This window comes from Phascolarctos cinereus, unplaced genomic scaffold (assembly GCF_003287225.1).
Source record: "Phascolarctos cinereus isolate Bilbo 61053 unplaced genomic scaffold, phaCin_HiC Scaffold_1;HRSCAF=81, whole genome shotgun sequence".
Classification (NCBI taxonomy): Eukaryota; Metazoa; Chordata; class Mammalia; order Diprotodontia; family Phascolarctidae; genus Phascolarctos; species Phascolarctos cinereus.
In genome coordinates, this window is record NW_027555514.1 from 124,086,644 (window position 1) to 124,111,052 (window position 24,409).

Below are 24,409 nucleotides of genomic sequence, written 5' to 3' on the forward strand. Positions count from 1 at the left end.
ATAATTTTGATTGCTTTTGTGAATACCCTAAACTTTCCAAGCTAAGTGGTGCAGTGGATAGAGTGCTGGTCCTGGAGTCAGGACAACTCATTTTCCTAAATTCCAAGTCTGGCCTCACCCATTTAACTAGCTGTGTGACCCTAGGCAAGTCGCTTAACCCTGTATGCCTGTTTTCTCATCTGTAAAATGAACTGAAGAAAGAAATGACAAACCATTATCTTCGTCAAGAAAACCTCAAATGGGGTCATGAAGAGTTGAACTTAACTGAAATGATGTGGCTATGTGTGTGTCTGTAGTTTTAGGGGTTGCACTTTACAGGCAACATTCCAAATCCAAAAGTAGTCCTAAGGGTTCTGGCAGTCATAGCTGTGGCTTTCTACATTTTGGGGGGCTATGCCAAGTTCAATTCCCCTTATTTATGATATCCTACTTACTTCAGTGGCCCTAGTTACTCTGCCAAGTAAATGATATTAGCTCCAAGTTTGGGCTAGTCTATTATGTAGTTGAATTATGTCTTAATTACAAGACATCTAGTAAATTCCAACGAATGGGTGTAATGGTGAAGTACTAAAGGAAGATAGTAAAGCCTTGAAGGATATACTTTCTGGAGAAATTGTGCCATTTTATTCATTTAACAATTAAATTTATCACAGTGGACTGAACACTTTTTGAGAAGGACTGCATATCACAAAAAGTGGTTGGATAGCATCCATTTGCATATTTGGAAATCATCACACTACCTATAAATAAATTATTTAGTGGAGGTTAGGTGTAAAGAATGACTTCTTTCCTAGATTTCCTGATTTCAATCCAGCCTGTCCAGAAAATGATTCTGCTGCCAATTTTTATTATAGCAATAGCAAGTTATAACTCTAAAGACTTAGAACAGGATCATAAGTATCAAATTCTGATAAATTTCCTTAAGATTCTTACAAGTCACATACAGTTAAAAATTAGCCATACCATTAAAAATGAATAATGTTGACTATTCAAAAGAGGAGCTGCCTAATATGGTTTTATGTTGCTGAAATGCCAGTATCAAAAGGAGATCAAGTTGTATCAAGTTTTTAAACTATTGGAAAGAAAAAAAAACATACAATTTGAAATGTGTTCTTGCATTCACACCCAGATGAGCTGGCATTAACATTTGCCTTTCACCACCTGTGTTTTATGATGTTCTCAGTTATATTCACATCTCGTTTGAGTGCAGATAGGAGAAATATATTGAAAGGTTGTAATAAGGTGAATAAAAGAGGCTAATGGGAAATTCAGTGTTACAGTGGAAATTGCACTTACCTAATTTACTTACTCATCAGAGCAGAAAAGAGTCGGGGATTGTTTCTCATTATACTACAAATGCCTGTCCAGAATCAGAAAAGCACCAAAAAGCCACTTCCTAGGTCATTTCTTAGCCCTGAAATTGGCATGACCACTGTTGTTAAACTTGAAGGGTCACAGTTAAACTTTTAACCTTACTCTTAGTATTTGGATCTGCAACGTTTTTCATGGGTTTGCTATTTTTCACAAGTCACTGTTCTACCTTGACAAATAAGGAAATAAATGAAAATGAGAAAAAAAAATTCTTTGTTTAATATATTCAATAGAATGCCATGAAAAATACTCTTCTTGTCTACTTTGTGCTTAAGAAATCTATTTTTTAAAACAAGGCCATAAATATAAATGTTTTGTTATTAATAAGCTCAGAAAAATTGAAGCATGTTAAAATATTCAGCCCTGGAATTTTTAAAAACATATATACATATATATATATAATATATATATATATATATATATGTAAAATGTATTGTGTATGTTTTTAGAATGTAGGAAAATTAACAAAATTTAAGTAATGAAACCTAGTCTTATATACAATACAGTAAATATGACACAATGATGGATGCACAAAATTGTCCTTGTACTGCCATTTTTAGGTTTCTTTTTCAGATGACTAAAATAGATGTTATTTTAATAGTCTCCATTTATTCAACAATTAAAAATTGTGGGTGTGGGTGTGTGAAAAAGAACCTCATGTTGACCATTCAGGTGATAGACTTTCTCAACAACTTATAAACAATCTGTAACACAAAACTGCCTTTCTGGTAAGAATTAAACCATCGATGTAACTGTTCAGATAACTTTCTTAGTGTACATAAGCAAACAAGTTGAGGATTTCTACTATGAGACTGTATAAAAGCAATGATTTCAAAGATGCTCTTATTGCCTTAGTTCTGAGTTCTTAAAAAGAACATGATTTAAGCATTTCATATATTTCGTATAACTTAAATACTATATTTACAAAATATAAAATTTTCTTATCAAAATACTATACAAAATACTGTCTTTACATATTTAAACAGTGTCATTCCATACATTTCAAAATACTTTAACATCCAATAAACTTTTTTCTTCACAGGTTTGTAACACTTTCATGGATTTTTTTTCCTCAACAAAATCACATAGCTTAAGCAATTTGTATTAGTCTATTAATTTCTGTGTCTAATGGCCAGTTATTAGGATGTTTATTGATTTTTTTTTATAATCCATGTATTTTGACTACAAAGATACACTAAAATTCAAACTTTATACCTTTTTTAAAAATAGATTTCTATTTCCCTTTGATACCAGCTATATTTAATGGGCACCATATTTTAAGAGATAGTCTATCTTTCCCTAATACTTTTGGTAATTTGGCCTTCTTAAGTAGATGAAAGGGTAAATGCATTTACGCTGCTTCTGTGAACATATTTTATAGTTTCGTTTTCTAGGAACTCTTCGTAAAGCCTTCTTCAAAAATACTGACATGTGATAACATCCTTGCTTAAGTGCTTTGTTGCTGTAAGCAATATTCTTTTTAAAAATAGTTACTACATCTGCTTGACCAAGTTCACATTTAAGCAAATTATGGCAATTATGGGTCAAGTGTCTCATCATGAACTGACATCTCCATGGACTTGTTTCTCCTTGGAGAGTCTCTTCACCACTTTTTTCTTGGTCGTTGTCCCCTACCCAAAAGGCATCTAAACAAAGACAGATGAACCTCAACATACATTTGCACAGGGCAGGGGTTTAATATATGTTTGTTGAATCAAACCTTTGGAATTTCAGGGAAATCCACGTCAAGGAAGTGTGAACTTGCTTTTAATTAGAAGAAAATAGTAGAGACTAAAATCCAGACATGGTGGCGGAGCTGATTAAACTTCACTAACGTTTCCCTTTCAGAAATATATACTAAGTCTGTTATATTTTGGTTGTGTATCACCCAGAGCTTTGGGTGATGCTAGATGGAGCCCAGGTTATTTGCAGGTGTGGACATCAGTCATGCTTTCACACCTCCTGCAGCGAACATAACAGCACCAGATAAATTTGCATTCGCACCTCTCCACGTGTCTGACTACGTGGGTGTTGTAACCTCTCCCACAGCAGAGGAGGTTACACCCGTCTGCTCCTTCCGAAGTACGGTTGCACTCTCTGCCCTGCGTCCCAGGGATGCCCAATTTCGATCCTCCACGCAGTAGTTGGGCGATTTGTTAAGGTAGAGAAGATCATCCTTGCGCACTGATATCTTTCTCTGGTCTTTTTCTCTCCTGCGCATCTTCCTTTTCATTTTATCCGAGACCTGCACACTGTTTTCATACTTATCTTTTAGAAAATGACCAATCTTCTCAAAGGGAGACATGGATTTCCAGCAAGTTTTCACAGCACAGGAACCCGAAACTCCATGGCAGCGGCAGTCGACTGACATCAACTTGGCTACTGCCTGAAATCAAACGGGAATCAGGTTCAGATTTCACTCGAACTTCCCGAAATTCCTGAGTCTACAACTGAACTCCAAATAATTATTTCTTCCTGTTTCGCTTACCCAGACAATAATGATACTATCTTTGTGCATTTATTAGACACTATAAAATCGGATTCGGGATCTTTTTTAGAGCAAGGTCAAATTGGAAATTCCCTGTAACGACATGAGTGGACTGGACTGGACTAATGAGTTTAGACAGCCCCCAGAGAGTATAGTTGGGGGACATTTTGCTCCAAGTTTCCCTTATAGTAACACACAAAAACAGAAGAAATAAAATAAAAGCAATCAACCTATTGCCACATGACGTTTAGAAATATGCCAGGAAATGAATTTATCCTTTAAAAAGGATAAAAAATGACATGGGCCTCTGGAAATTGACCCCATTACATTTTCACACAAATAATAATTTCATCCACTACAAAAATGCTATTGAAGGGGGCAGCTGGGTGGCAGTGAATAGAGCACTGGCTCTGGATTCAGGAGGACCTAAGTTCAAATCCAGCCTCAGACACATAACACTACCTGTGTGACCCTGGGCAAGTCACTTAACTGCCCAACTGAAAACAAACAAACAAAATGCTATTGAAATATTTCCTAGCTGGTGGTCTCATTTAAAAAAAAGTGTTTATAATATACACCAAAGAGTTTTCTTCTGACAGGCAGTGGTGATAGGGAAAATTCTTGGGAGACAAGTAGTAAATCTATGTCCCATCTTTTAAACACCTTGTACCTTTAGCTATTTCTATTATTCCTGTAGGAAAACTTTCCATTTCCCAATTTAAATATAACCTATTGCTTCTAGCAAGTTTGATGACTTCAACCACCAGAGTCATTTTACACCAGCTAAAGATACTGAGGTTTTGCCCACACTTGCCAAGTATTTCTGCATTCAAGAAATTTATTCCCTACTGTTTTCAAAACTAGGAGAAGAGATCTTTTTTATTCCTTTCTGAAAATGGTATAAATGATGACAAAAGCAAATGGAAGAACATTTTAGCAATACAGACAGCCCCCAGCTTACACATGGGTTGTTTCAAAAGTATGTATGTAGGTCTGTTGCTTGGAACCCAGAAGACATTTTACCACAGAAACAAGTGTTTTAAATTGTGGTCAACTTCCCCTGCCAGCTCCCAGATATCCATTTAGCCCCTAATCTCCCCCCCCAACCTCCAACACACACACCTTTGGTATTTTTAAACAATTTGTCCATCCCATTATTTCTGCCCTGCCCCTGACCAAAAAAATCCCCAACAATAACAACATGAAAAATACAGAGCCACACATAGCTGTTCATTACCTCTCAGGAGGTGACTCAGTCTCTAATGTTCACAAAATTATGGCACTAATATAAATTTAGGACCTAACCATCACTGTTTCTATATAAAAATTCCAAGTTCCAATTCAGGATTCTGTGTACTCATTTACAGTAATGAAGCCTGGTAAAAGTTGACCTCCTTTTGGCTTTTGCATGGGGCTATAGTCCTTGAGGCTTCATTGTCAGCATGGCCACGTCCCAGGTATTCCCAGCAATGGGAAGGGAACAAAGATGCTTACTTAAGTCTGGTAAACTGCACCCAAAATGACCAAAAGGTTAGGTGAGACAGTGTGGATAGTTAAGTACGAGTTTATCCCCACTAAAGAAATAGAACAAAATAGCCATGCTTTTCTATTGGTGAGTCAGTAGCCATCATCTAAAGCTTGGGTTTTTTACCTTTTTTTTTTTGTTATAAGCTTATGGACCTCTTCTCAAAACCATGTTTTTAAGTGCATAAACTAAAATGCACAGGATTACAAAGTAATATATTGTAACATATTACAATTATATTGAAATATGTTTGAAAAACTCTATGGACCCCAGGTTAAGAACACTAATCTAACACTTTCTAGTTCTGAGAGTTGAATTGAGCCCAAACAGACTGAAAAACCAATCTCAAACATTGCCAGTCAGCATGTGCAATGAGAGTCAAAGTAGTGTTTAGATATGGAATTAACTCTAATATTGTATGAAATGTGCAGTTAGAATTTTAAGTCTGTGTAGTTCTAGTTTCTCATATACCAGAACCTACATTTTCTAGCCAGCAAATTATAGTAACAAAAGCTTCCTCCATTTCCCAGAGGATAGCAGAACAAAATAATAAAGCACTAGGAATAGTTGTAGACTTAGTAGGTAGGCAACATATTTGGAAAAATTTAAAATTGTTTCGTCCATCCAATGACTTAAAAATCACTGATGAAAGAAATGAGCCCACAGTTTTAATTCCACTTAGATAAGGAGTTTCTTATCTGAACTGTAAAATGACAATGAGATTAACACTTTGATCTTCTATAGGCCACTTAAAGGTTATACATCTTATGAGCTGTGTAGTCTTTCCTAATTAAACATTAGATTCTACAGAGACAGAATGATTTAAATATTGTTATACAGTAATTTGGAGATTATGGTAAGTTACAGTGGTAGTACTTTTCACAAATAATAACATTATTAAAAAATCACATAGAATGCCACCATTGTTGGTAGAATGTTGCATACACATCACTTTTTGAGTCTGTAATATTAACAAAACAATGGAAAGGCTTCAAATCCCTCACTAAATTGAGAGGCCTTTGCTTTGTTGAGGTCTAGAACAGAGATTTCATCTCTATGATTTCCTCTCCCTGAAGATCATCAACTCATCCACAATATATAGTTTGAGAAAGCTGCCTCGGAGCTCTGAAAATTTAAGAGACTTTGCTGGTAGTCATACGGCTAGTATGTGCCAAAGGCAGGACTTGAACCCTGCACCTCTCTGACCATAAGGATGGCTACCCACCTTACCACACTATCGCATGCAGTAAGGCTGTAAAAGTAATTAATTTGTGAGAAGCTTAAAAATATATATATATATATATATATATATATATATATATATATATATATGACTGAGTCTTTTTAACCGAGAGTAAGGCATATTCTTTGCTTGGTCTTAAAGGCTCTAAAGTAATTTATAACATGAAACATAAGCTTGCTCCAATACCTTTAAGAAACTTTGAATTTAGTTTTTGAAATGTACCCAATAAAATAATGACTCTGGGCACAGGGACAAATTAATATAGTCTACATACCTTATGTGGTCAGATGTTGTTAAGTACCTTCAGTTTATTAGGAGAAAAGAACTAAATAAATGCCAGATAAAGCCACTTTTCAGAGCTCATAGTTGTAATCCTAAGAATCTATAATTATAGGTTAAAACTTGTTGATTACCACAAGCAGCCCAACTCTTGTGCCTACATGCCACTTCTCTCTGTGGTGCCATAACTGGGGATGTACCCTGAATAGCAGAGTGAAGTCTCACGAAAGGCCTTGTATAGTAAATCAAAGAATAATTTCCACAGAATGGGCCACCCAGGAGACCCTTTGGGAATAGCAATTGATCAATATAATTCAACTGACTGATGGATTTGGGTCATCCCTACACTGTCTTTTGATAGTGCACCATTAGTCTTCCTGATTCCAGGGAAACTAATTTCAACATAAAATCTTTTCAGTGACCTTTTCTTAGTTCCAAAGCAGTCTTTACCTTCATATTTTCTAGCAAGGACAGTGGTGGAAATTCCTCCCCTGAGCCATTAACAGATATTTTCTAGCCGGTAAAAAGATTGAATTTCAGAGTCTATCTACAGCCAGCCTTCCATAAGGATAATGAGATATGTAAAATATTTAAACAATTATTTCACTACTTAACCCATCTTGAACTAGCAACTTCTAACTCCTGCCCCCATCCCCATCAACCTCGTCAGGAAACCTCCAGTAGTGCCCATATTAACTCCTTAAAGTGGCATTCAAAAGTCTTAGATATTTGGATGCAAGTACCTTTTCAGGAATATCCTGCTTTACTCCCTCTTCAATCCCGCACCTATGCTTTTGTGAGTACCACCCCTCCTGCCTAGCATGGTGTTTCTATCTCCATCTATTGAAATCCTCCCCCTCAAGGCCTAATTCAACTGAGTCCCTACCATAAAACCTTCCCTGATTTGTTAAGTAATAAGTGATACCTCCTCCCTTGAATCTCTTATACCATCCTAGATTTTTACATACTTATCTTCTTTTTTAAAAAATTATTTTTTGTTTTCAACATTCACTTCTATAAGATTTTGAGTTCTAAAATTCCTCCCCCTCTCTCCCTTCCATCTTCCCCGAGATGGAATGCAATCTGATGTAGGCCTTACATATACATTTATATTAAATACATTTTCACATTAGTCATGTAAAGGAAGAATTAGAGCCAATGGGAGAAGCCATGAGAAAGAAGAAACAAGGAAAAAAAAAGGCAAATAGTATGCTTCCATCTGCATTCAGACTCCATAGTACTTTCTGTGGATGTGGATAGCATTTTCTGTCATATGTCTTTTGGAGTTCATACTTATCTTTTTGAATTATCTCTATAGACATCCATCCTATAGACTGACAAGCCGTTGTCTCTCTCTTCCCTCCCCTCCCTTTAGACTATAAGCTCCTTCAGGACAGGAATCATGTCTACTTCCACCTTTTTATTGCCAGTGCATTGAACACAGTAAGCACTTTTTAAATATTTATGGAATTGAGAGGGGACCTAGTATAGGACAAAATCCACAATAGTTAGTTACCCTTTTGTGGTTTGGGGGAGATAGAATCAGCTTGGTGCAATGAAAAGAAGACTGGACTCCATGGCAGAAGCTCTGTTTCTCTCTGCTACTTATTAGCTCTGTACAACTTCATATGAGTGATTTAATCACTCTGAGCCTCAGCTTCCAAGTCTTTAAAATGAGGATAATAACATCTACCTTAACAACCTTACGGATGATTGTGAAGAAAGGGCTTTGTAAATGTAATGTTCTATAGAAATCTGAGCTATCATTATAGGGGGAACTTTTTTAAAAGGAAGGGTAAAAAGTACAAAAGAGATTTATTTTCTCATTCCATAGTTCACCACCTGCTGAATTTGTGTGTCAAATGATATGGAAACTGGAATTTTTAATAACTTAGAGTTAACCAGCTTTCAAGGATTAACATTCAAAAAACTTTCACCCCATTTTCTCAGACTTGGAGTGTCTCTTACCATGTCTTGTTAAGTAGAGAGTGGTATTTTTATTACAGATTATCCTCAATGATAATAAAACCACTGAATTTCCACAGAAAAGACTAGAAATATTTAAGTGGAATATATTATATATCACATATGCATATACATATGAATGCGTATAATATATGCACACACATATATATTATACACAATACACACACATAATCATTGTACCACTGAAATACATTTCATCTCTATGCACCGCAGAGAACCTAAAAAGAGAAGAAAGGAAGGAATACTAGAAGTACTAACTGACTAGAGGGTCCATCTTCCACCACCAGATTTGTATAGTATATTTTATCTTTTAAATTGCTTTCTCATAATTCTCATAAATTCTCACATTTTATCACATTCAAAATCCACAACAAGTCAGGTCAAAATGCTTTACACATAGTAAGTGCTCAAGACACATTATTAGGTGAATCATCACTGGTTTTATGAATACCCCCCCACACATACACACACTCACACAAAAAAAAACAAAGACAAAAAAAAGAAACCCCAAAGGTTAACGCTCATGATTTGCCTCAAGTCACACAAAAAGTGAGGGGCACTACATCTTGGGACTATAATAACGTAATTTTAGAAAACAAGAAGATTCTCTGAATAGAATTTCAGGAACTAAGGATCTTATATCCAGGAATATGATATCTGGTCCAAGTGAGTTTTTATGTCATGTACTGAGAATATTAAACAGTGGGCCACTTAATTATAAATAGTAAAATTTGAAAATAAAGGATGCCATAGTCTTTTTTTGCCAGAAACTCCAGAAGGGAATAGCAACTGAATGAATTTTATGTGGTTATGTGCAAATTCCTTTCTCTACTCTAGTTGAGTTGTTAAGGTTTATAACAATATTAACAGAGGAATGTTTTGTTAACTATTGCAAACAGATGTGTGCATTTTGGTGGAACATTTCTGAACTTTGAGAGGGCAATTAAGAAGTTGGCATTTGGTCCATGGAAGTTCCCTGTATTTTGCTTTGGCCAATGTGAGATGAAATGTTTTGAAATAAGATAGCAAAGATGCATGACTAAGACTGCAAAACATAAATACAGGATTGATAGAAGCAGCTCAAATGGCTGAGGAATTGGTCTCTCAATACTGATTTGGAGCTAACATTTCTGACAAGAGTGTTCCATGCATGACCAGCAAATTTTGCTGATAAATTTAGGTCCATTAACTTGTTTAATTTTGAAATCTGACAGCTCATTCCATTTCAATCATAAAAACTGCAATACGAGCTCATAAAATGGTATGAGCTGTTACTATTCCTAGGAGCCATTTTGTTCTGTTTCTGTTTGAAGGAATATTTGAACCTGCTGATGATTTAAATGCTTATGTGTTGTTCAATTACTTATCTTAACTATTCTTAAATTCGGTCAATGAACATTTGGGGTCTGGCCCTTCCTATTTTTTGAGTTACTCATCATAAAACAAATTATGGGGTAGGGAAACTTAAAAGTTTATGAGGTGGACATGGGAAGAATGGAAATATCCTATGCACACCAAAAGAAATACCCATAAATATTCCAAGTCACATCATTCCCAGAAGTACTGCCCCTGGAAGACATCATATCATGCTATTGGCCAATCACTGCTTTGCAACATTTTTCTTGGAGGCATAACTTAAGGAATGGTGTCAGAAACCTAGTGGGATTCAGAGTATTTAAGGTCAGCGGTTAGAAAATCATCTGTCCTACTCATAGCATAACTAAGCGCCAGTACCCACATTTTTGGGAACATTTCCCTATATTTTAAGTCTGGGGATTTTGAGACTAGGAAAGTACAATTGAATGCAGACCTTAAACTCTACAGTGTGAAGAAGATACCTATTACCTTAAAATCCTCATTGGCAGAGCTGAAAATTGAGTTGATTGTCCTTTCACTTAAGATAATAACCTGGTAATTTGTTTTATCCTACCATTTAAAAGGAAACTACCAAACGTAATTTGGATTCTAACATATGAGCTGTACTTTAAGACAGATCCAAAAAAAGAACTAAGTGTTTATATTCCCCCCCATATTATACAATGAAATATTTCATGTGTTTTAATTTTTTTATGTGGCTAGAATAGTGTGAAAAGAAAAAAAAAATTACCATTGGCAAAACCCCAAAGCTTATGTCTACAATTCAGTGAGATTTATGTGCTGAATTATTTTTCTGCAGCACATAACTCTCTTTGGTACAATAACAACAAAACTGATTACTGTAATTTAGGAAATAATTCAGAAGCTTGTTTAAAATAAGCAAGAAGTAGATTAGGATTAATGCTGAGGAGTTCTTAAAATAAATATGTAGATAGTAATTTAGTATCAAAATGAACATTTACCGGATCTAATATTTCCATATAACTAAAAAACAAAACAAAACAGAAAAACAAGGTAATACTAAACCCCATAGTTTCCTCATGGAGATATATTTCAATATCTATTAGAATTCTTAATTTTTTTATGGCATTGATCTGAGTTGTAAAGTTGTTTCAAAGTTGTTTTTCTCTGTAATGTTGTTGTTATGTATACCTTTTTCTCCTAGTTCTGTTCATTCTTATTTTAGTTTCATTTCAGAGACTAAAATCTTTTCAGATAGACAGAAAGAAGTATTTCAAAAATATGTTCTTGTCTGTATGTTTTATCTTGCTTATTTTGACTGAAAGATTTAGCATCTCAATGTGATTGAATTTAAAGAAGCTAACAGTGTGACTGGGGATTCTAAGATATATGAATTTCCTTCATTCGTAAGCCAAGTGCATTTATTTTACTCTTTTGACTTTTTTTTACTGTTCTACTTTGAATTATTGTACTTTGCACATTATTCTATTGGTTATTAATTATATTTTAATGTTTCTTGCATTTCCTATTCTAGAAAAGATGTTCTTTCTAAACTGGATTGTATTGAAAGTGAAGCAACAAATATGCCTCCGTGTGTGCATGTGTGCGTGTATGTGTGTATACATATATATGTTATTGTATATATTATTCATTTGGTCTAATTTGTACAAAATAAATCTTTTATGAAAGAAAAAAAGCCCCAAATATTTCCAGCCATTTTTTTCCAGCCGATAACTGGAAACTGAGGGAGTACCTACCTACCTATTGAGAAGTGGTTAAACAAAATATGGTACATGAATATAATGGGATATTATTGTGACAAATGGACAGTTTCGGAGGAAACTGGGAAGACTTATGTGGATTGATGCAGATTGAAGTAAAGAGAAGTAGAACAATTTATACAATGAAAACTAAGCAGAGAAAAACTGCTTTGAAAGACTTTAGAATACAGATCAATGCTGTTAAGCCACAAGTCCAGGAGACTGAAGATGAAACACAATACTCACCTCCTGCCAGAGACAGACATACATCTGCATGCATGGCCTATGTGGGGATTTGTTTTGCCGGACTATGCATGTTTTTGATGAGGGTTTTAGTTTTTTTTTGTTTTTGTTGGTGTTCCATGGTGGTGAAAGGGACAGTGGGAAGAACAGATTAAAATATTTTTAAAAATAAAAATTTTCAATCAAGGAAATTTCTCTTTAATTTTGTTGTTAAATGGAAAAAAAATTAAACACATATTTTTAAAATATTATTTGCTAATTTTCTTATTGACATTCTGCAATTTTGAATGAAGTTAAATAATATAACTTACTGATTTCAAAGTTTTCCAAAACTCAAAATAGTTTAATTCCTTAAATATAAATTGTCCAGAGACTATAAATTATTTTGAATCCTCTTTATTTTATTTTTACTTAAAAAAAAAAGAATGGCCATGGTATAAAGGTAGTTTTTGTCAAAGAACTTTCCTAAATGTTTTGACTTGTTTTACTTTATATTAAGTTTATCTGGCAATTCAATGGCTACTATGGGAGATTTACAGTTTGTTAGGTGATTAATCAGGAATCTAAAATTATATAAATATGTAATAATTTTTATGGACCAAAGGAATTGCTGAAAATTACAAAGTAAATGTTCACAACAAAATTTTCAGTGACTTCAAAATAGTCATTGTGAATATTCATGTAATTCAGCAATGTTGATGAGTCTAATTTGTACTGTCAACCCTCTCAGTGGATATGAAGATACAAAATGAAAGGAAAGCTTGTAGCATATTTTACACGAAGAAATAAACAAAAAACCTGAGCTCAAATACTGGATAAATGAGGTGGTTAATATTTAAGGCCAAATTTTACTTTTTTTTTTACAAAGAGATTCTTATGAAGTGTGCACTTCATAGATCATAGTAGAAGGTGTAGACAGACAAGTAATTAAACTAAAGAGCTAAGAATTCCTGTGGTCTGAAGATCATTAAGAAGTAATGATAAAACATTCCTTTATTTAAATATAATCCACTAGACAAATTGAATTCAATTTATTGAACTCATATAAGTGATGTAATGTAGCTTAGCAGAAGAAGCACCTCTCCAGTGAGTACCAGAGGACTTGGATTCAGATACAGGTTAAACTTTCCACTTTCTGAGTCAGTTTTCTTTGTTGGTAAAACCAGGAGACTGAACTGAATAATCCAAGGTCTCTTTTGATGCTAAGATTCTATGATCAATATTTCTGAAGGAATCTATTTTATAAAGCAAGGCTTGGTTATACTATGGGAAATACAAGCCCTACAAAAGTAACAAACTCACCCAGAAGGACACATGTGCCTGAAACAAAAGCATGACTATTTTAGAATAACATGTATCATTCATGCCTTAGTTTTCTTCTCATTGATATGATCTCATTTACACTGAGGCTAGGCTTGGCCTCATCTTGTAAGCTCTTAAATCATTTTTATTTCATGTCCTAATACATACCTGCCTCCCAGCTTCGTTATTATGTAGATTCATTGCTAACAGTTTCCCATCTTTTCCAGTGGTGTTTTTGGTAGGGACGTCCAAGAACTTTCTACTAAACCACATGCCATACTGGATGTCATCAGAGCAGCCACCCCAATGCCAGCCTTCAGTAGCTGAGCCACCATTTTGCAAGTTGGTGTCACAGGAGCACTCCGTCATGTTCCCTGCACTGCATGATCTTGTCACAGAATGCACCAGACCTGCTGCCATCACCGCATAGATAAATGCTGTTTCTTTGGTGCCTGGGACAAAATAAGGGGGATTATTCAGTTAAAAATCATTGCAATACATCTCTGAAATGGGTTTCCTATAAGTTCTCTCATGAAGGAAATGCATTTTTTAAAAAAATGACATTGTTATACAACAGATGCCCAGGACAGAACCTTGCTTAATAAATTACTGAATTAAATTAAATTAAAAAAAAAACCGTTGCAGCAAATGCAACATCAGAAATATAGGATCAGAACAAGAGGTTTCCTATTGCCCTTCTCTTTTTAAAAAGCAGACATCATTTATAAAATTCCTCCACTTTAAAAGGATTTTCAGTCAGGTTCAAGTAAAATTACTCCTTGATCACTGTCCTTGTAGGTCAGTCTTTTGTCTAATTTTAGTATTATCCTTTAAAAAAAGTATTCCAGGTAAGTAAATTTCAGCAACTAATCCAGTACTTAAAACAGAATTAATTACTGCTTGTTAAAATGAACTGTGAGAAAAATATTGATAATATTCTTGTAACACCCCAAACATACACAGTTACCTTTCATTTTAATTTTGTGCCTTCCTAAATACACACTGCAAAAACCAGTGTGATTGGTTTTTTTAAAGCAGTATGCAAAAAATGAGGTAAAAGTAAAAGCCTGGATCATGTAATTTTTTTAAAAAAATATGAAAATTATGTATTTGTTTCCAGAGTAGACTTATTTTTAGTAGATGGCATGTAACCATCATTGTTGTTATGTGAAATATTTTTATTTATTCCTTTGATTATGCATTCGATGGATATTACCTAATCTGAAACTGCTAGAGGCATTACAGCATTGTATACAATGGGTAGCTTATTTTTAAGGCAATGCTAGATGAAAGATGATAATTTCTGAGTGTGAGTGTAACAGTTGCAGTAAATTGTTATGGAGAAATTGGAGGTTTGGGGAAAAGATCTTTTTATAATACCTACATTAGTATTAACATTAATGTCACTAACAATACTTGGATAACTAATGAGCTATATAAACATTTAAAAAAATAGAATAGAAAGGCCTGCACCAATAGATGTTTTTCACTTTTTTTTTTAATAAAAGCAGTCTGTGGTGGCAGCCTAATTAGACCTTTTCAACAGTGAATGGCTGATATTTCTGCAACTGAAGACCACTTTTGTTGTGGTTATTTTCTGTAGGAACCCCTGCTGCTTATGAAGGTCTGTCTGTGGAGTCACGTAGTAGAACATATAAGATACTCATAAGTGGTATGGGGGGGAATGGTGTAAGGAGAGGGTAGGATGTTGGTGGGGAAAGATCAGTAGACCAGTAGGGTGAAAATAAAACGGTCTGAAGGAAAGGGCACTACAATCTGTCGTTAGGACCCACTTAAAGCCAGACATCCTCATACCTTTGCCCTTACAAAGTCACAATGCAATTGAAGGGCCACTGACACTTTTTAACTCTCCCACAGCTTTTCCCAGGGAACTTGTGCCTTGCCCAGCAGGGAATGGAAAGGAAGAAGGTTAAGGGAAGACAACTCTTGGAGTGTTTGGAATGACTTTCCCTGACAGATTTTCTTTATTCTCTAAACTCAGTGACTGGAGAGACTGAGAATCTGGTCAGCCAGTGGGGCCGGGGTGGGGGAACCTGCTCTGCTTTTGCCACAATTACCCACTTGACCAGGGCTAGTTGCGTGGCACGGCTGGGTAAATCAAAGCAGATGGGGAACAGCATTCTCTGCGGCCTACATCATGTTTCCCCAGCTGGTCTCAAAAGACAGCGGGAGATGAAGGGGGGCGGGAGGGACCCAGAGAAAGAAGTCTTAGTTCCCACCCAGTTCAAAGGTAGGAAGGCAGAAGGTCGAGGGCTTGGGTCGGGAGGACATTGAGGATAATGAGAACAGCTTCACCCCCTCAGTGCCCACGTCCAGAGCTGGCGAAGGAGCCCCAGCTCCCGGGGGCGCACCTGCAGCTTGACAGAAAACCCTGCTGTATTTCAGTCTCCTTCCCGCCCACCATCCCCTACTCATCCCGGTCCATAAGACAACGCAAACTCAAATGTTCTCTTCCTGAAAGCCAGAAGAGGGATGCCTGCTCCAGCTCCAGCCGCCTCCGCGACGTGTCAAGCCCGCTGGTTCCCGGGGGGGGGTGCGGGGGGGGAGAGGCCGAGAAAGAAGGGGAGCAGGTGGACTCACCGCTACTCAGTTCGTAACCGAAGAGAGGGGCGGCTCCTGGCGAGGCAGCTGGGGGCGCGGAGGCGGCGGGGGCAGAGGCAGCGGGCGAGAACACCTGGCAGTTCCACCGCTCATGTTTGAACTGGCTTTTGCACTCTTGGATGCCCAGTCGTGCCCCTTCTCGGATGCTGGGCAGCAGATAAGGTTTCCTTTTGCACAATTCTTTCTGACGGCCGCTCAGAGGCAAGTTGGCGCAACCTAGCTTCTCTGGGACCCCAAAGGAGGCAATGCCCAGCCACCTGCAAGAGATGGCAGCCCCCCCCCCGGCGTGAGCCATGTACAGTCAGTCCCCTCATTTGCCCATCTCCCCTCAGGAAACACAGCTCACCCGCGGCTCCCAGACGTCGAGCCACGTGTTCTCCTGGCCAGGGGCTGCCCCAGGGCTCCGTACCCCTTTTTTTGTCAAGCAACCTGCCTGGGAAGTGTGTCCATCTCTCGGATTCTCCACCTTCCGCATCCCTCCCCTCCAGTCTCATACTCACATCCAGTTCCCGTGAACGCCGCAGGGGAACAGGGCGAGCAGAGTTGCCCACAGGGCGCAGAGGCGAGGCAGTCCCGGGAAAGCCGCTCTGTCCATGGCCACCACATCGAGTCCCCGGGGCTCAGTCACGGTCCGCTCACCCTCCCCTTGCCTGTGAGCCCCACAAGCTCAGCCCAGAACGACAAAACTGTCACTCTCCCCTTTACCCCCAGCATGAAATTAGGCACTGCCGCTTTCTATCCTCTCTTCCCTCTCTCGAAGGGGAGTAGTCTGAGGGTGCGGAGAAAGTGGCTTGGGACTCTCCTCCTTCGCTGGAAGGAGGGGCCGTGCAGAGTATAGGGAAGCGTCCCTTGCTTCCCAAGGTGAGAAACTTGTTTGATCTTTTCCCCTTTCCATCGTCCCTTCTCCTCCCTGCCTTCCCCTCCCATCCTCTCCTCCGGGTAGCTCCCGGCTTCCGATTGGTCCAGTTTTGGCCGCGGCATCTCATTATCCCAGGCGCACAGGCTCTCATTGGCTGATCCCAGGTCTCTGCGGGGTGGCGCTTTGGAAAGGGCTGTTAGCCTACTGCGCTTCCCGGGGGCAGCGGTGCTTCGAATATTTCAGACTGAGCTGTCATATCCTCCTTGTGGATGCTTGGAGTGAGGAGGGGATTGTTTCCTCTGGCCGACTGATGGGGGCGTTTTTGTCTTGGCAGCTGTGGGTCAAGGGTTCGGAGGAGGCACAAACATCATTGTTTTTCATACACCCCTCTCTTACTTCTGGTCCCTTCGCCAAGCCACGGGGTGGAGTGGCTGAAAGGCCGCCCTGCCTTTCTTTTTTTTCATCCTCCACCTCCTCCTCCTCCTCCTCTTCGTCTTCCTCCTCCCCCTCCCCACCCCCAGCAGGCTTTCCCATAGGTACTAAACAATTCTGAGTTCAATAGATCGATTAAAAATTAGTGAATCAGTGAAACGTATTGTGGAATTTTTATAAGCCTAATGGTAAAAAGTTGTCAGGCTTAACTTCTGGTTTGGTTCATATTTAATGAGGGAGATGTCAGCATACTTAGCACCCCCGCCCCATGCTCGTGGCTCTTTTCAATACAAATAGCCTACTTGCTCCCCTTCTTTACCTTTTGCTTGATAATGTAAAAGTCTATTGTCTCCCAAAAGATGGAAGGTGAAAAACAGGCAAAGGGAGGGAGGGAAAGGACTGTTTCAAGGACTCCTAGGGTCCTTACTCCTAGGGTAATTGACTGTGGGCGTTCCGCTGAAATGAAAGAATCCTAGATGTTCTTAAGCATAACTTTAACACCAGCTCTCAGTTTCTTCCTTAAGAATCTTGGGCAGGACTATTTGCAGGAGTTAACAACTAGATATTGAGATACTTGTTATGTGTCCAGGACTGTAGGGGATACAGAAATAGAAAATAATCCCTTACTTCAAGAAGTTAAGATTCTAGTTAGTAGAGACAAGACAATGGTACCAACAATGAGATAAATAAAAGATAGTCCATATTCCAGTGCTAAGTCGTGAGGTAGGGAACAATGCCACATTTTTAAACAGGGCTAGGGCATGACTTTGGATGAGTCATTTAACTTATCCAGACTTCAATTTCTTATCTGAATAACGGGAGTAGGACCTGATGATGTAAGAGGTTCCTTCAGCTCTCTGATCCCATGATGGTAATGACAGTTTAGGAAGGTTGGTTCTTTCAGCGGTTTGCGGGATGAATTGGAGGGAAAAAGGTGGGAGAAAAGATTGGCCTGGGAGACCATTGAGAGAGCTTTACTTCTATCTGTGGTGGAGAATGGCTCAAGCATCTACTTCTGGTGGGACTTCTAAGTTTTTGTCATATTTTCAAGGCATCCAGATTAGCCATCCACTGAGGTGCCTACTAATTCTGAAATTCTGTAAAGTTAAGTGTCAGAGCCCAGATACACTCCTGTCAAATATAGGATGAGCAAAAATAAGAAACTGAGATCTGCCTCCTACATATCCATACCTGTCTGAAGAAGTAAGATTCATAATGACCAAAATGTCTTAATTCTTCAATTAAATTCTGAGGGTACAGAGTAATGAGTGAATAACAATGGAAGTGTTCAGACCAGGATCATGCCAGCAATAAAGATGTTAAAACGAAATAGCCATCTTTGAAAACCTAGGGCATCTCCTCTAGGCTCTTCAGCTTTTCCAGCTGGCTCTTGCTGGGACTACACTGGTGATTCTTCATGTATTGTTGGGCTATGCTTAAAGTGGCTTTCCCACCAGTATGGTGGTCTTTTTGCCTCATTGTGTATTGCAATAGTTCCAACTTCTTAATGAGTCTCTTCACTTTCCATCCTTCTTACCCTCTGTTCCACCTTACACATTACAGTTCTGCCATATTAATGTTCCTGATGCTTTGCTCACGTTGTTTCAGTACTCAAAAGTCTTCAATAGCTCCTCATTGCCTACTGAATAGAGTCTCTGCCCTTTCACTTGGTTTTTAGAGCCCTCCACCATTTGGCTCCAACCTGCCTTCCCTCTTTTTCCTCTACCTATTTTCCAGACTGTGTTCTTCTAAAACAGACTATTTCCCCACTTTCCAAGTGTAACCTGGACTAGAACAGGGCACATGCAAATTTATCTTTCATCATTCTGGCCATGTGTTGGTTTGGTGCTGCTCTTTTCCAGTAGCCAACTGTTGGTAAGGAGGAATTTCTTCAACAGTCTTGTATGTCTTTAAGCATTTCTTTTCTGTGTAAGAAACTGTTGCTGGGTTGAAGGGGAGTTAGCACTTTCTCTTCTTTCTTTTGCCCTAAGGGACCCTTTGCTGTGAACCCCAGGGCACACAGTCTGGACTGGCTTCCTAGGGAAGCCTGGCCTCTCTTTAGAGGGACTAAGCTCCCTTTTCTCATGTTGTAGCTCATTAAACACACACCTCAGGGCCCTGAGGAAAATTGCTCAAGGCTTAGGTTTTGGTTCATGTCTAGGGTTTCCCCAAAGTGGGGAAACAGAAAGGTACTCAGTGTGCAACATGAGTCAAGTAGTTTTGTACACACACACAAAAGAAATGCTAAGACACAAAAGACTCATCACTCATTGACATGTTTAAGCGTTTGCTAACTTATACCTACTTATATATGCTAGGAGTCATAAGCATCAAAACATGGAAGTTTGTGGAACTATGGGATAAGCATTCCACAGTTCATCTTGGCTCTGCATGGTCCCAGTTCATGCCTTCTACAAATCCAGGTTAGGGCTTGGGCCCATCCTCCTGCCAAAGGTCATTTTCTCTAACAGAGGAACTCCATTTGATAACAGCTCCACCTCTTGTAATAAACACCTTTTGAACTCTCAACGTCACCTCCTAACCTGGACACATCTTTGTCAAGAATGATACTTAATCACTTATTCAAGAAAGGAAACTTATTCAAGAAATGAAAAAAAGCTCTCTAAAGCCTAGGTACAAGCTCTTCCAACATGTAGCCAAGGTCGGGATTAAAAAATACTGCTTTTCTTTCTACTATTCTGGAAAATCTAGTGAAAGAGAAGTATTTGACACATGGGAAAATTGAAGGAAGAGAGAGGGGTGTGGGTGGGGTTTGTGGGGAGGGTGGAGTCATACCTTTTCAAAGGTCCATTAAGTCATTGACTCTTACAGTTTAGTGGTCTATAAAAGGATACACCTTGGTCTTAAAAGTGATAGAGGGCTAGGTTGCCCATGGTGGGTCAGGAAGTAGCTAGGAAACCACCATCCTCAAAGCGTCCAGAGAAAGTGTGGTTGGAATAGAGGACAGCTTTGCACATTCCCTGTTTAAGCCTTGTTACATAGGCTTTCCCATGTCAGCGCCTTTTGTCACATAATTCTCTATGCCTGATATGCACTTCTGCTCTATACTGCTCCCCTTTCAACCTCTTTTGTGTCCAATCTCTGTTTAATATCCTACCCATCTTTATAGCCTATTTCATGAAGCCTCTTCTGGTTCTCCTGGCTATTCCTCAGCACTCATATGGCACTTTATCCTCTTTTCATGTACTTTATTATACTCTAATTGATCTTAATTGTTATTTAAGGACTTTTGCTTCCATGGCAGGCAAACTCTTTGAGGATAGGGATGATGTATTATTCATTCTAGATAAGGCAGAGTGAGTCATACAGGTCCTTAAATGTTTGTAGTTTGTTTTGACCCCACTTAGGATCATAGAACCTTAGAGATCTAGCTAAACTCTCTCATTTTAAAAAATTAATTAATTTAGTTTTAGTTTTCAACAATCACTTCCAAAAGCTTTGGAGTTTTACATTTTCTCCCCCCTCCTCCCTCCCTAAGACAGCATGTAATCTGATATAGGCTCTACATATACGGTCCTATTAAACATATTTTCACGTTAGTCATGTTGTAAAGAAGAATTAGAACCAATAGGAGGAAACACAAGAAAGAAGAAACAAAACAAAACAAAACAGAACAAAAAAAGAGCAAATAGTATGCTTTGATCTGTATTCCAACTCCACAGTTCTTTCTCTAGTGGATAGCATTTTCCATCATGAGGCCTTTGGAGGTGTCTTAGATCCTTGCATTGCTGAGAAGAGCTAAGTCTATCAAAGTTAGTCATCACACAACGTGGCTCTTATTGTGTACAACGTTCTCCTGGTTCTGCTCACTTTACTCAGCACCACTCCCTACAAGTCTTTCTAGGTTTTTCTAGGAGTCCGCCTGCTCATCAATTTTATAACGCAATAGTGTTCCATTACATTCACATACCACAACTTGTTCAGCCATTCCCCAATTGATAAGTGGTCAGAGGATATGAACAGGCAGTTCTCAGATGAAGAAACTAAAGCCATCATAGTCATATGAAAAAATGCTCTAAATCACTATTGATTAGAGAAATACAATTCAAAACAACAGATTGGCTAACCTCTCTCATTTTACACATGAGGAAACTGAGGCTTACAAAAGTGAAGTGACATTCCAAGAGCCAGTAATTAAATACAGATATTCTAACTTCAAATATAGAGTTCTTCCCACTCTATCACATGCTGTTCTAGTTAAGCTACTAGTTTCTTATTAAAGCATTTTTTACAAAGATTTTATTTCATTTTTTTAACATCACTCCCACAAATGACTCTCACTGACTCTCCACATGCAATAAAACCTTGTCCTGTAATGAATAGATACAGTTAAGCAAAACAAATCAACACATAGGCTATGTCTGACACTCTCTGCTTGAGGTTGGATAAGTCACTTAATGCCTTAGTATTTACATCTGTAAGATGAGGGTGTTGAACTAGGTAGCCTCAGATATCTCTTACAAATCTACAGCTCTAATTCTATGCCCTCTCTCCTGAGAGTCAGGAGGCATGCTTCACCCTTAGTATTCTAGAGTCAGGATTGGTCAGAGTTTTGAAGTCTATGGCCTCCGTTTTCCTTTCCATTATTGTAGTCATCATGCAAAATTTTCTCCTGGTTCTGTTCACTTTGCTTTCAATCTTGTCATCGAAATCTTCCCAAGATTTTCTAAATTCTTCATACTCTAAAAGAAAGTTTTTGATTTTTTGCCCAAAGAAAATAAAACTGTTTTAAGCTTACAATTCAACTTTGTGATTTGCCTTTGGTGTAATATATTTGAATTTCTTCAATTAAAAAAGGTGTTTTTTTTCTGTTTACTTGGTCTAAGAAATTAGATGAAAGAAACTCTATGAGATATCATAAACCTGTTCTTATCCCTCAGTATGAAGTGGCTTGACTCTGATGTAGTTTTCAGGAATTATGCTATCTTTTTCGGAGTAAAGTATTATGCCCAATGAGTAGGTTAAATCCAAGCATACGTGAAACTGCAAATATCAAATTACTATCTCTGTTGTAGTTATTACAGATCTTATTTTCCTCCTCATTTATTTTTTTTTCATTTGGCAATGTCAAACACTAACATACAATCTGCATGTAATCTCCTGGATTTTGGACTGAGATATGTGAGAAAGATCAGTGTCTCCCATGCTTGGTTTTGTTAGGATCAGGCATAATTGTTGCTTAATAAATTCTATGGCATAACAAAGTGTCCTTCGAATACAAAAATTAAATGTCTTTTAAATGTTTTCCCAGGAGAGACATGGGCCTACACAGACCCATCCACATTCTCTCATTCAGAATTGTAATACTAGGGGTTGGGGTTTATAGCCTGTGCCTAAGAAAATGAGTGAACCCAATTGACCTAATAGACTATGACTGAGGCTTTATTAGCTCTATCCTTAATCTGATCAATTAAGTTGACATATCCAGAAATATGAGATTAAAAAAAAAAAGCTAACCACCTATCCAGGACAGTCAAAGGTTTTCAGTACTGAAACCCAGGATCCTTTTCCTTTTAGTAGTTTTCCCTTGGCTCCTGGGAAACTCAGAAAGAGAGCTTGCTTGTGCAGATATGTCCTGGACTCTGATTCTGGCAGATCATCAGAGGACTCAAGCTTCTAAGGGTCCTATTTGAAGAATCTCTACTCCTGATCATGGAGACTTATGTACTGGAAAAGTAACACCAGAGGCACACCAACTGGTCTTAACTGCCATGACAGAACAGAGGATTAGAGATGGATTTTACATAATTGGGTTCCAGTCCATTCTATATTAAGTCCTACCTGGATGCCACCAATGCAGAAGACAGAGCATAGGCTCATGACCTCTGGCTCTAAGCAGGGGTAGCAAAGGTAAGGAGAGAACTTCCTGCTGCTTCTTAGGGGCCTGGAAGTCCCATCAGAATGACAGATTTGAAGAGGCAAAGAAGATTACAAATGCTACTTCAGGGATCAAATAGGGACAGGAAAGTAATGGCAGGAAGAACTGTGACTTCCTGACTTCTTAAAATAAGGACAGCTCTAGGTAAAATACTGTGATTACTGATTTTTTTGAGACATCACAGGCAACTTCCAAAGGTGAAATGCTTGTGCAGCAGTAGCTCTCTAAGACACTTCACTTTCAAAGAGCTGTCCCAATTTAGGAAAATCCATGTCAATTAAGGAAACATTCGTGTGTGCATACATGTGTGTGTTATAAAACCAAGAAGAACATTTTACCATGTTATCCATAGAAATCACTAACAAACCTTGCCATACTGGCAAACTATTCTTCTTGAAATAAGGTGCATGAAAATATTGGTGAACTATCTATAATGGGAAGAATAGATTTGCCTTCTCTGGGAAGTTTCACAAAATGTGAGTGTGCAATTTTATCTTACAAACCAACCAAAAATATGAAAGAAAAGGCATTAAAGATGTATCGAGGGTCTGTTTTCTGGTAGCAATGTTAACCATTTTTGTGTTGTGGCCAACATTTCTCAACCACTGAAAATCAGTCAAAAATCAGCAAATTAGTAAGTAGATAGTGCCTTTTCAAGCCATATGTGTATTTACCTGATGCTATTGCTTTCATTAAGGGCTATTTCACGTAAAGATAGACTTTGTTGACCTTAGGATAGCAAAAAATGGTTCTATTTCCTCTGAGTTTAATAATATTGGGAGTTTTATATGTTATTACACGTTAATCATCTCTACACACTTTCTTCATTAACTATCCCTGTCATGACCCATGGTAAGGTCTCTGAAACACTTATTCTGAACTAGGATCCCTTGACCAGAGGAAAGCAATGACTGACTGAGCAGTTGATGGGCTCACAATTCCAGCAGATAGACAACTAGGCAGGGGAAAGTAGTAAGGCAAAAATCAAAACCAAGAGCATTCATTCAAAGAGGGAAATTGAAGCATCTGCTCAACAGGGCAGGACAGAATGTAGCCATCACA

The 24,409-nt window shown here is 38.0% G+C and overlaps 1 protein-coding gene across 1 annotated transcript; it reads right to left on the reverse strand.

The window, feature by feature from the left end:
* Positions 1–1,818: 1,818 nt before the first annotated feature.
* Positions 1,819–17,076, reverse strand: WNT16 (Wnt family member 16). The gene is given in 5 exon segments (XM_020966394.2): positions 1,819–3,499; positions 3,502–3,757; positions 13,704–13,987; positions 16,137–16,414; positions 16,658–17,076. Coding segments are annotated over 5 exon segments (1,119 nt in total). The 5' UTR covers positions 16,753–17,076; the 3' UTR covers positions 1,819–3,293.
* Between the last annotated feature and the right edge of the window lie 7,333 nt (positions 17,077–24,409).